We start from the raw sequence: 13,200 nt of genomic DNA, 5'->3' as shown, positions 1-13,200 counted from the left end.
AAAGACAATAACCAGAACATTCTGTTTCATTGACGAAGACCACTGGAATACTAACACACACTGTCTCTTTTTAGATTTATCTGTATTGGCTTTAAGAACTGTCTTTACTACAGAATCTGTTATCTCAGCTGGAGCAATGAAATCCTCTAGGATTCCATGTAGTATTCCACAGTTCATCCAAACAATTCAAAGAAGTCCAGACCCAAGAATCTGGGTTTCCTATTACAGGTTTCCCTGAGATATCAAGTGTCCACAGCATAGGTTTTGCACAGGTGTCAACTCTCACCTGGAGTAATCTGGCATGTTGCACACTGTCTTGTGCCCTGCAGATGTGAACATTTCTAAGCATCTTTAGAACAAAAAATTAGTTGAAAAAAATAGTGAAATCAAAGTCTTGGAATTTAGTTAATAGCAACGCATCAATATTGGTTTCTTAGTCCTGAGAAATATACCATGACAATGTAAGATGTTAATATTAGGGGAATTGAATTCTCTATTATTTTTGCAACTTTGTCACAATCTAAAATTGTTGCAAAATAGTTTATTAAAAATGAATAAATAGATAAATAAAAGAGTCCTCCAAAGACCCTCCTATTGTGGTAAGAAATGGTAATTTTGCCTTGGGGTGATGTCTGCCTCTCACCTGTAACTCCTCCATCTGCTTTTTGGCTGTTTCGTTAAAAAGCTTCAGTTCATCTTGCAAAGTTTGTAACAGCAGCTAGGAGAAAAGCAGTAGTAAATATAGTAACAGATCTTTATTGAAAGGTAAGAACTTTTCTTCATATAAACTCTTCTCCTCACAGGAGTTGAATTAGATGATCACTAACATCCCTTGCATTCGGTCATTTACTGAGTGTCCACACACGTGCCAGGCTCCTCTGAGAAACGGAGCCCACAGGAGGGACAGAGGACTACACCTCCACATGCTCCGTGCTACACAGGCAAGATGAACGAAAGGCAGGAGCCACTGAAGGGCTGGCTAAGTTGCCTTGAGGAACTGAGGAAGGTGTCCATGCCTAGTATTCTAAGATGACAACTGATCTTCCTGGGAAAGAGATCACAGAAGCTCAAAAGGCTTTAATCCCAAACAAATTACCTTCCTACTTCGGGGAAGGAACCAAAGAGAGGACTAATTTAATTCAGGCTGGACCTTTGTAAGACACAGTTCTTAGCAAAGGAATAAGGGGAAAAATTTGGTAAAGTGTACAACAGAGAAACCAGAAAGCTGTCTCCACTAGTCCACCCTACTATGGGTTTTAAAGTAGTACATTTTCAACTTAGACTCACTCTTATTTGTAAGCACAAAGTCACCCTTAAGGAAAATATGCTATTTTGAGTACACATCCAACAACCCTCTTCCTGGATAACCAAAGGCTGCTTCGCGGGCTTTGCCGACAATATGGCAGAGAACTGCTTAGATTGGCAAGGCCCCATGCTCACTGGGCCCTCGCCCCCTCACACCTGCCCCCTCACCATGGAGTCCTCGTGATCTGCGGTGGAGTCTTGCTGTGACGCCAGGGTCTCACTGCCTAAAACCAGTAGATACAACAGAGTCAGCCCTGCCTAGGGAACCGCGACTTAAAAGAAAATAAAAAGCCCTCCACAGGAGTATTCATGAGGGAAACTTCTCTGAGGGTCTGGGCCTGGACTCTCTCTCCTGAGCTTTCACCTCGGCAGTGTCCCCCATGCCTGCTCTCCAGAGCTGGATTTTACTTTCCCTTCCTCTCCAGGTATGGATATGGCCCAAACTTTCTTCTCAGCTCAGCAGAAAATTTGTCCAAAAGAAATGTATAGGTTTTGGGTCTGTTTACAGTACATAAAAGTATTTCTAAAATCTCTATAGGCCTTCAACATTTTTATTGTAAAAACAATGCACATACATAGGCAATTAATATTATGCAAAAATGTATATGGTGACTATAACAAATATATCCTAAAATGTACTATTTTAATGGCAGTATTCAAAATTAGTACTCTAATTCAAAGAAGCATGGGCTCCTTCCCTGGTTATTCTCAAGTTCTTCAACTCAGGCTCTCTGACAGTCTCTGGGTAATGCCTTCCGCTGTCTCCTCTTTGTTACAGACTGCCCTCTAGGGACAGGGTAATAACAAGAATCACATTTTGACCATCATGACTCAGAGATTACTAGCCAGCTTCAGAACCTTTTCAACAGTATCATCTCTCTCTCTCCACCCATGAAGATTCCTTGTGTGCCATATCCCTTGAAACAAAGAAGATATTTCTGATCTATTTGCAAGATCATACCTGTCAGCATCAAAAGAATGGCATAAAGTGTTCAGGTAAGAAAGAGATAACCCTTTCTCCATAACATCTGAAACGCTTTTGGGCAGGCAGAGTCAACACCACCAGAGACCAGAGAGGAGCTCCCTGAAATCTTCGGGGCTTTACTAGGCAACCCCTGCCCTGACCAGGTCAGCTGACACCATGCTGAACTCCTGCCACACAGCCCAGAATCACTCAGGAAAGGGCACATGCACGGACTCCTCTGAAGGCAGTTCTTACCTGGGTTGAGGCCTTTGCTTTCTAAAATTGCCAAACAGTTGTCCTGAAACTTCTCCAGCAGCTCTACTTTTTGAGTCAGGTCCTTCAGCTCTCCCTGTTGGGGTGAACATGCAGACAGGTCAGGCCCATCCCATTCCTTGGGAACAGCCACAGCACAAGCCCAGTGTCTTTTCTGCCTGCCCTCAGGACCACCTGGTGTGGTCCCTCAGGAGTCCACATGCATCACCAGGGCAGCTGATGGCAGAGGTCTGGTGGGTCTCTTACCTGAGTTTCAATCAATTTCTGGTGCAACTGCTTGTTGACAGCCTCTAAGAGCTGGTTCTTATCCTTGAGCTCTTCTTCCGATTTCTGTTTACTCAATGGTTTGTAGCTGTAATGATAATTGTACTTAGATGAAGAGGTGGAGGGGTTAAGAGTATGGGCTATGGAGTTACACAAACAGGCTGGTTCAAATCCTGGCCTCAACACATAGAGGAATATGACCTTCAGGGAGCTCTATAACTTCTCAGGTTGTTTCCTCATTTGTAGAATTAATACCCTCACCTCATATTATTATTATTGTGAAGGATAAAGGAGAATATACATGCAATTTGTGACAGAGCTACTGACCCATAGTAAACTTTAATCAGTAATAACCATTATCATCATCAATACTGAATCTTTTTATGGCATCCGGTCCCATCACTTCATGGGAAATAGATGGGGAAACAGTGGAAACAGTGTCAGACTTTATTTTTTTGGGCTCCAAAATCACTGCAGATGGTGACTGCAGCCATGAAATTAAAAGACGCTTACTCCTTGGAAGGAAAGTTATGACCAACCTAGATAGCATATTCAAAAGCAGGGACATCACTTTGCCAACAAGGTCCGTCTAGTCAAGGCTTTTCCTGTGGTCATGTATGGATGTGAGAGTTGGACTGTGAAGAAGGCTGAGCACCGAAGAATTGATGCTTTTGAACTGTGGTGTTGGAAAAGACTCTTGAGAGTCCCTTGGACTGCAAGGAGATCCAACCAGTCCATTCTGAAGGAGATCAGCCCTGGGATTTCTTTGGAAGGAATGATGCTAAAGCTGAAACTCCAGTACTTTGGCCACCTCATGTGAGGAGTTGACTCACTGGAAAAGACTCTGATGCTGGGAGGGATTGGGGGCAGGAGGAGAAGGGGACGACAGAGGATGAGATGTCTGGATGGCATCACTGACTCGATGGACGTGAGTCTGAGTGAACTCCGGGAGTTGGTGATGGACAAGGAGGCCTGGCGTGCTGCGATTCATGGAGTTGCAAAGAGTTGGACACGACTGAGCGACTGACCTGAACTGAACTGAGTCTGTTTTAATAGTATTTTGTCTTTAGAACTTTTAAGACATGCTCAAATAATAGATGTGGAGTTACAACCTATTTCTACAAACTTTCCAGCTTATATTATTTCTGCCTTCGGGACTACAATGGCCAAGCAAGCCTCAAGCATAGAAAGATGTAGTTTCCTCCAAGATTTTACCACTAGCAGAACACTCATTTTGAAATCACTAACACATGGTAGCTTCTCCCATCCTGAGGGCTTCCTGCCCTTGTTAATGGGCCATCACTGGGTTTAAGCAGTGGTCCTGGCATGGAGCCTCCAAACTCCTGTCTGTTACTCAAGATTGTTGCATTGCCGACTCTTGCCCTGACATTGGGTCTTAGGCCTGGCTGTGTCTCACCCCTGAAAATTCCATTCCAATTTCTGAGGTGGCACCAGACTCCAACATGGTAAAACAAGTCCCATGAGTGATTCTGAGGTACAACCAGAGCCACACTCTGTATTAAGCCCCACTACCCTAAAGTGGTGGCCAAGTTTTGTTTACCCTGCTGCTCACCTCTTCCTGAGGTTCCTCCTGGAGGTGTCTGTAGCCTTCACCTGCCTAGAGAAGCAAAAACAAATCAGGATGTTAACTAGCCTTACTGTGGTGACCATTTAACAGTATACACAAATATCAAATCACTATGTTGTATACTTGAAACTAACACAATGTTCTATGTCAGCTATACCTCAATTAAATAATAATAACAAAGGAATCAATCACAGAGAATCATGGTACTGTTGTTACATATGTTGTGAACAAGGCAGAACAAAAAGAGCTTGATTTTCTAAGGCAAGAACCCGAGGTTACATACAGTGCAGACAGTACAAGCTTGAGAAGCTCTGAGGCACCACACACTTTTGTTTCCGCCCAGACTATTGAAAAAGGCTTATGAATAGGGAATGGGCTCCCTTCCTGATCGCTTTGACAGCCTGAGAGACCTGCTCCTGCTCAGAATGGTGTGGCTACCTCATGTCAACCTGACTCAGTGGGAGCTGAGCACTGGGGGAAGGACACAAACACACACTACACCAGGCTGGCCTGTGCTCACACTAGCAACTTAGGCTCACAACTAGCACCCACCTGCCATGACTACTACTTAGGCCTGGTGTTTGGCTGCAGTGCTGCTATTTGCACATGCAGAGCAAATGCTGAGAGAGGAAAAAATTATCTATTATAACCCTGGCTGCACCTCTTCTGAGCTATCAATACCGAGGGTTCTGAAAAACAGCTCAGCAATGCTGTGATGCTCTGGGCCACTGACTACAGGCCAATCCATCAGACACCTTTTGCTCTTCAAAACCCTAATTCTTGGTACTGAGCAATTTCTAACAAGAAGTTCTATTTGGATACTGATGTTCTGACTCTCACCCATTCTCTCGTCTTGGTTTGATGATTTTTGTAACATCATTCTCTGAAGCTCCTGAATGAGGTCTGGAAACATCAACTTCTTTGGACTTAACAGGTAACTGGCTCTTAAAAGTGGCTCGAGTTTGTGCATCTGCAAAGGAAACCAAGAGGGTGAAACCTCACATATCATGACCAACAGCTGCCAATTCTATAAATCCTGAAGAATAAGACTTGTAGACCAATTGGGAATAGAAACCAAAATTCTTTAAATGTGACAGTGCAGTGTGTTTGAGAGTGGCCAGAAGCTTGATGATATAGCAAACCGAATGGCCAGAGGGTATAGATGTGAAGGTGGAGATTCATATAAGCAAAGACCACAAGAGGCAGTGTGGCTGCCAGCAAGGCAAAACACAGCTGAACCCTGCCTCACATAGCAATTCAATGGAACTATCTCATTCTGCTCTTAAGCACTTTGCCTGCTCCCCTAAGCTACATGCAAGCTGTTTCAAGCTTCAGCTGTTGCTTAGTTGTTTTGACCAGACTGGCTCACTAACTAGCTCTCTAAGACAGTGGTCCCCAAACTTTTTGGCACCAGGGACCAGTTTCCTGGAAGACAATTTTTTCTCAGACCAGGGGTGGGGTGGGGATGGTTTCAGAATGCTTCAAGTGCATTACATTTATCCTGCACTCTATTTCTATGATTATTACATCAGCTCCACCTCAGATCATCAGGCATTAGATTCCGGAGGCTGGGGCCCCCTGCTTTACAGGTGTCTTTGTACCTCAGCATCTAGGAGAGTATCTGGCATATTAGCAAAAATTCAAAACCTGCTTACTGAGTAAACGGAACATGTCAGTTTCATAGACCATCTCTAAAGTAGCTCCTTTAGTTGTCTTCCCTCTTCCATGCTGGCCTTTACCATCATCCATTTTTGTTTATCCATCTTTAAGTTTAGAGTTTCATATTAGGTTCCTTATTTGGCATTCTGTTCTGATCCTGGTAGGCTATTGCCAGATAACCAGAGAAATGGCCCTGACATGACACTCTTCTTCCCTAGAAGACAGCATCTGCCTCCTAGCCCTTATGCTGCCCTCTGCCACACACCTCTTTCTACCACTTTCATTCCATAGCAAATCCAAGTACCCTGTTCTGGAGTTAAGTACTCACCCTACCCCATCTAATACATGCAAAGGATTCTTCTACTTTATACCAACTTTCATTTTGTTCATTGTAAAATGGCTCCTTTAAAAACCTGGGCCCATACTCTGGTTTCTGAGATTTCATATGCCCCGAGGCAACTAAGCCCACGTGCCACAATCACTGAGCCTGCCTAGAGCCTGTGCTCTGCAACAGGAAAAGCCACCACAATAAGAATCTCCCACTCTCCAAAACTATAGAAAGACTGCGCAACCAAAAATAGTATTAAAAACCTTGACCTATCTTAAGTTGAAGAAATCAACGATTAAATCAAGATGAAGAAATGAGGTACAAAGCACTGAATTGCAGGCATTAGGAAACTTTGTGTTTGATAAAGATTTATTTTGATGACTTTAGCTGCACAACAGTTTGGAATAAATACGATTTCTCAGGCTAACAAATTATTTCACTTATAGGTACACTCAATGGGCACTTACATCCTATTTTCCACACTCTTTCACACAAAGCAAGTATTAAAAGGGTTCTTTCTGAGATCTGTCAAAAAAGGTAACCTTGGGTGAATGAATTTACCTTTTCCTCTCTCAGGTATTAATAAGTCATATATGATAAGAAATATCTCATGTAAGAAGGTATCAACAGCAAACTGATCAAAATTAACACTCTTCATTGACTGGAATTGGTTCCAATAACCCATATTTGGTAGAACCTAAGGATGGTATTGTAGGAAAAATTTAGCAGTGTTTAACAAAGACTATCTTCTTAAAATGAGAGATGCTAAGGAGGGAAATGAGTGGCTAGTGCCAAGGATGGAAAGACTAATTTTTCACTGTATATCGTTTCCAAACTTTGGAGTTTTTTTTAAACAGGTGTATATGTTATCTGGACAGGGAGGCCTGGCATGCTGCGATTCATGGGGTCACAAAGAGTCAGACACGACTGAGCGACTGATCTGATCTGATATGTTATCTGTTAAAAAAAAACTAGAAAACAACCAACCCTTGCCTAACATCAAAAAACCTGGGAGGCAGCCTAAAATTTTTTAAATATTGAGGTTACATATGACTGTAAAGCTGTGACAGGGAAAGAAGCAAAGAGATGAAAACTTTCAGTTTGGGTGGGGAGATGCCAGTCACTCCCCACTGCACTAAAGATGCCGCTTTCTAAGGGAAAGGCAGTGTAAGACTGACTCCAGTTCTTCCATCAACTCCTAAGCCCTGCAGAAGTCGGTTTGAAGAAGCAGGGGGGTGGGGCAAGTCTAAATTTCTACCTTACTGCCCTTTCCCTAACTCCCATCATAAACTAGACAGCCCGGTTCTAGGGAAGTTAGTAAGCTGTCAAAGCCGGTAGAATGCCCTTCCTTGCCGGTGCCACCCATCCCCAGCAACAGACTTGACGCCCCCAGACTCCTGGCCCGACCACTCCAGGGCCGGTTCGCAGTGCCAGGGGGCAAGAGCCCCGTGGACACCCACCTGCGGGCAGACCGCTGCTCAGCACACCGGAGGGCTGCAGGGTGTACACTGTCTTAACCACGCTGGTCATCGTAACGAGGCGGCACGGCTGGGGCCTAGAAGTTACAAGGTGAATGGTTACCCAGGGCTGGGCCAAGGAGACCAAGCAGGCGGAGGCCCCAGGAGAGCGCGACTCAGGAGAGCGAAAATCCACCATTCCCATCCCATTCCATCGACTTCCCACATCCAGCCCAGTTTCCTGCCCCGGGAGAGCCGAACCCAGGTGCCTGCTGCTCCTGCCCGCACGCCTCGTCGCTCTGGTTCAAAAGATGCTCGGCAATAACTGCCGTACCACCGACCGCGTCCGCCGCCTGGGTTTCAAAGGGAAACTTCCGGCGACCGGGCGGAAGGAGGTGTGGTGCGCTCTCCGTAGGAGGCCATGTTGTACGGCAGTCACTGGCGTGGGCGACGTCTTCGGCGGCTGCCATGCTGTACGGAAGATCTGAGTCGATGCCAGAGTTTGAGCTTCCTGGCGCTGGGTATAGGAGTCCCCAGGTCTGGGCGGGGGAAGGGAAGTGGTGCACTTTGCCCTCTTTAATGGAGCTATGAGCCACTGGCGTCATATTCTGGCCTTGGGACGGAAACGCAGTCACGTTTAGTGTCCTTGTCACAATCCTTCTCTTTATTTGGTCTGTGATTGTTAGGGATGGTGCATGATGCCGGAAAGCCAGGAGCGCAGAGAGGGATTGGTAGAAAAAAAACTACACGGAGGAGAATGGCAGGTGAGATTTGGAGAGGGCTTGTGAGCTGAAATACCTGAGACACCTATCATCAGTCCTAACTTTTAAAACACTTATCCAGAATTTAAGCCGAGATTCAAAGCTACTCCTAGCCAATGGGGCAGAGTTCTCTAACATTTAGTGCGCTAATTCATTTCATTCCACAAACATTCATTGAGCACCTGCTTTGTGTCAGACCATAATTCTAAGTGGGCGGGTGGGATGAGGACAACAAATATCAAGACTAACTTGGACTGTGTCCTCCTGGAGTTTACAACCCAGTGACCAGCAAATAATCATACAAACCTGTCAATTATATCTCAATTAAACTAGGAAAAAAAAACACATGTATTTATCAACTATAGTAAAACTATTAGAGGAGAGTACAACGTGCTATGAGAGAAAAGCAGGGGAACCTAGTTTAAATTGCAGAGTCAGGGAAGATATCTTAAGTGATGTTTGACTAAAAGGGGGAGTAGGAGTTAACCTGATGAGAAATCCATAATCCCAAGGTAAGAATGGGCTTTTCTTCAGTTCAGTTCAGTCACTCATTCATGTCTGACTCTTTGTGACCCCATGGACTGCAGCATACCAGGCCTCCCTGTCCATCACCAACTCCCAGAACTTGCTCAAACTCATGTCCATCAAGTTGGTGATGCCATCCAACCATCTCATCCTCTGTCATCCCCTTCTCCTCCTGCCTTCAATCTTTCCCAGCATCAGGGTCTTTTCTAATGAGTCAGTTCTTCGCCTCAGGTGGCCAAAGTATTGGAGTTTCAGCTTCAACATCAGTCGTTCCTATGAATATTCAGGACTGATTTCCTTTAGGATTGACTGGTTGGATCTCCTTGCAGTCCAAGGAACTCTCAAGAGTCTTCTCCAGCACCATAGTTCAAAAGCATCAATTCTTGGGCGCTCAGCTTTCTCTATAGTCCATAACTATATACATGACTACTGGAAAAACCATAGCCTTGGCTAGACGGACCTTTGTTGGCAAAGTAATGTCTCTGCTTTTTAATATGCTGTCTAGGTTGGTCATAGCTTTTCTTCCAAGGAACAAGCATTTTTAATTTCATGGCTTCAGTCACCATATGCAGTGATTTTGGAGCCCCCCAAAATAAAGTCTGTCACTGTTTCCATTGTTTCCCCATCTATTTGCCATGAAGTGATGGGACCGGCTCAGAAAGCTGAGCGCCAAAGAATTGACACTTTTGAAATGTGGTGTTGGAGACTCTTGAGAGCCCCTTGGACTGCAAGGAGATCCAATCAGTTCGTCCTAAAGGAAATCAGTCCTGAATATTCATAGGAACGACTGATGTTGAAGCTGAAACTCCAATACTTTGGCCACCTGAGGCGAAGAACTGACTCATTGGAATAGACCCTGATGCTGGGAAATATTGAAGGTGGGAGGAGAAGGGGATGACAGAGGATGAGATGGTTGGATGGCATCACCAACTCAATGGACATGAGTTTGAGTGAACTCTGGGAGTTGGTGATGGAGAGGTGTCAGAACCAGCTCAACAATGAACCGACCTGAGGGAGCAGTACCGCAGAAGAATAAGGAAAAATAAGACTCAGAAATAAAGTGGGGATCAGGGGGCTGATGCCATTCACAGGCAAAAGCCCAGATCCTAATCCTTGTATGCCTTTTATTGTTAACATCTACTTCCTTGTACATGCTCTAGAGATATCTGTTCTTTACAATCTCAGATCAGGGATAAAGATATAAAATGCATAGTCCTCAATGTCAAACCTTCAGGCCTTTCACGACTCTGTTTAGCCATTCAGCTAGTGACGACCTTTCTCAGCAACTCCCTTAAAGGCTCTGGTTATGGAAACAGTCACTAACGTTTTCCATCAGTCACATCAGTACATCAACAGTTTGTTTTCAAGATATTTTTCCACAATGTACTTTTTACTTCTCCGAGCCCTTCGCCTGGGGGTGATGAGAAAATCATTCTTATTTTTCAAAGAAGCCCTGTTAATTATAGTAGAGGCCTGTGCATAGCCTATTCCCTACAACAGGGAGGCCTGGTGTGCTGGAGTCCATGGGTTGCAAAGCGTTGGACACGCCTGAGCGACTGAACTGAACTGATGGGACTGGATGCCATGATCTTAGTTTTCTGAACGTTTAGTTTTGTCAGGCCAGTGTATGCTCCTCGGTTCTGTCTCGTCACAACAAAGATTTGGAGTGATGGACATTAAAGCCCTCGGCGCGTCACAGCTCTTAGGTCTTGGACAAACTGTGTTTATAGCTCTTAGACAAATCAGTGTGACAGCTCTATTTTATTTAGAAGATGGCAGGAGAATCCATACTCGAAGCGTGAGGGCATGCCAACCCAAAGACACTAAGAGAAGAGAGTGGAGGAGCCCGCCAGCGCGCAGGGGAGGGAGAGAGAGAGAGAAAGCGCAGGCGCAGGGTGGATGCGGGGAGAGAAAGTGCTTTGGCTTCTCCTTTTATGTTTTTTCCTCCACCTGGGCCTGCCCTATGCAAATTGGGCTTCGCCAGGAGTGCTGTTAGTTCTACCTGAGGTCTTCACTCCAGTCCTCGGACCTTCCTTTGACCTTCCTTTGTTCTATTTTCGTGGGCTTTTCCCTTCCTTGTCTTTTAGCCACCGCCATTTTGGACTCCTTTTGCCTATTCTAACTACCTAACAGTTTTAAGCCAACTTTTTCACTGTCCTCTTCACTTTCATCAAGAGGCTCTTTAGTTCTAATTCACTTTCTACCATAAGGGTGGTGTCATCTGCATATATGAGATTATTGATATTTCTCCCTGCAATCTTGATTCCAGCTTATGCTTCATTATAGCCAGCCTCTAAAGAACATATATAACTTTAATATATAAGTTAAATAAACAGAGTCACAATATACGGCCTTTACGTACTCCTTTCTCAATTTGGAACCAGTCTGTTGTTCTGTGTCCATTTCTTCTTTTTTTTTTTTTAATATTTTTTATGTATTTATTTATTTTTTTCCATGTCCAATTCTAACTGTTGCGTCTTGACCTGCATACAGATTTCTCAGGAGGCAGGTAAGATGGTCTGCAATTCCCATCTCTTGAAGAATTTTCCACAGTTTATTGTGATCCACATAGTCAAAGGCTTTGGCGTAATCAATAAAGCAGAAGTATATGTTTTCTGGAACTTTCTTACTTTCTCTGTGATCCAACAGATGTTGGCAATTTGATCTCTGGCTCCTCTGCCTTTTCTAAATCCAGCTTGAACATCTGGAAGTTCTCGGTTCCCGTACTGTTGAAGCCTGGCTTGGAGAATTTTGAGCATTACTTTGCTAGCATGTGAGATGAGTGCAATTGTGTGGTAGTTTGAGCATTCTTTGGCATTGCCTTTCTTTGGGATTGGAATGAAAACTGATCTTTTCCCATCCTGTGGCCACTGCTGAGTTTTCCAAATTTGCTGGCATATTGAGTGCAGCATTTCACAACATCATCTTTTAGGATTTGAAATAGCTCACCTGAAATTCCATCACTTCTACTAGCTTTGTTCGTAGTGATGCTTCCTAAGGCCCACTTGACTTCACATTCCAGGATGTCTGGCTCTAGGTAAGTGATCACACCATTGTGGTTATCTGGGTCATGAAGATCTCTTTTGTATAGTTCTTCTGTGTATTCTTGCCACCTCTTCTTAATAGCTTCTGCTTCTGTTAGGGCCATACCATTTCTGTCCTTTATTGTGCCCATATTTGCATGAAATGTTCCCTTGGTATCTCTAATTTTCTTGAAGAGATCTCTAGTCTTTCCCATTCTATTGTTTTCCTCTATTTCTTTGCATTGATCATTGAAGAAGGGTTTCTTATCTCTCCTTGCTATTCTTTGGAACTCTGCATTCAAATGGGTATATCTTTCCTTTTCTTCTTTGCCTTTAACTTCTCTTCTTTTCTCAGATATTTGTAAGTCCTCCTCAGAAAACCATTTTGCCTTTTTACATTTATTTTTCTTGGGGATAAAGGTGGAGAGATAGGAAATCAAATGGAAATCAAAGTCTTTGTAGACCAAAAGTAGAGAGATTTCTTAAGACTAATTAGAAGTCATTGAAATATTAGAGGAGAGTGTCATTCAATATATAAATATTTTTGGCACGCTGTCTGGATTGCGGGATCTTAGTTCCCCAACCAGGGGTCAAACCTGAGCTGCTGGCAGTAGGAGCCCAGAGTCCTAACCACTGGACTGCCAGGGAACCCCCCAATTTATATTTTAAAATATAATATTTTAAATATATTTATATTTATATTTTTTAAAGTTTCCTCTGGTTACTCCATGGACAATGGATTGAAGGGGAGCAAGAGAGGGATTGGAAAGACAGTTGGGAGGCTACTCTAATCATTCAAGTGAGAGATTATGGTGGCTTGGATGGAGAGAGGCAGACATATTTAAGACCATTTTTGAAGGCAGAATCTCAGGACTCAGTGCTAGATTGCATGTGGGAGAAGGAGGGCTGAGGGGCAGAGAGATCTTAAGGATGACTCCCAGGCTTGAATAATCTTGTGGGTAAAGTTGAGAGAGTTAATTCTTAGGTAGGTTGATAAAGAGTCCAAGGTCCTCAAGGAGGAAGGGGTCTGGGGCCCCCAAGGAGGAGAAAGGG

The 13,200-nt window shown here is 44.0% G+C and overlaps 1 protein-coding gene across 1 annotated transcript; it reads right to left on the bottom strand.

The window, feature by feature from the left end:
* Window positions 1-662: 662 nt before the first annotated feature.
* On the bottom strand, window positions 663-8,458 carry KNSTRN (kinetochore localized astrin (SPAG5) binding protein). The gene is made up of 7 exons (XM_055537364.1): window positions 8,100-8,458; window positions 7,842-7,936; window positions 5,235-5,364; window positions 4,380-4,424; window positions 2,789-2,894; window positions 2,525-2,618; window positions 663-718 (listed from the first exon to the last, which is right to left on the bottom strand). Exons 1-7 carry the CDS (start codon window positions 8,441-8,443, stop codon window positions 693-695), a joined length of 840 nt encoding a protein of 279 aa, XP_055393339.1. The 5' UTR covers window positions 8,444-8,458; the 3' UTR covers window positions 663-692.
* Window positions 8,459-13,200: the final 4,742 nt, after the last annotated feature.

The sequence above is a fragment of the Bubalus kerabau genome, chromosome 10 (genome assembly GCF_029407905.1).
Source record: "Bubalus kerabau isolate K-KA32 ecotype Philippines breed swamp buffalo chromosome 10, PCC_UOA_SB_1v2, whole genome shotgun sequence".
NCBI lineage: Eukaryota > Metazoa > Chordata > Mammalia > Artiodactyla > Bovidae > Bubalus > Bubalus kerabau.
This window is presented reverse-complemented; position numbering and strand designations above follow the sequence as displayed.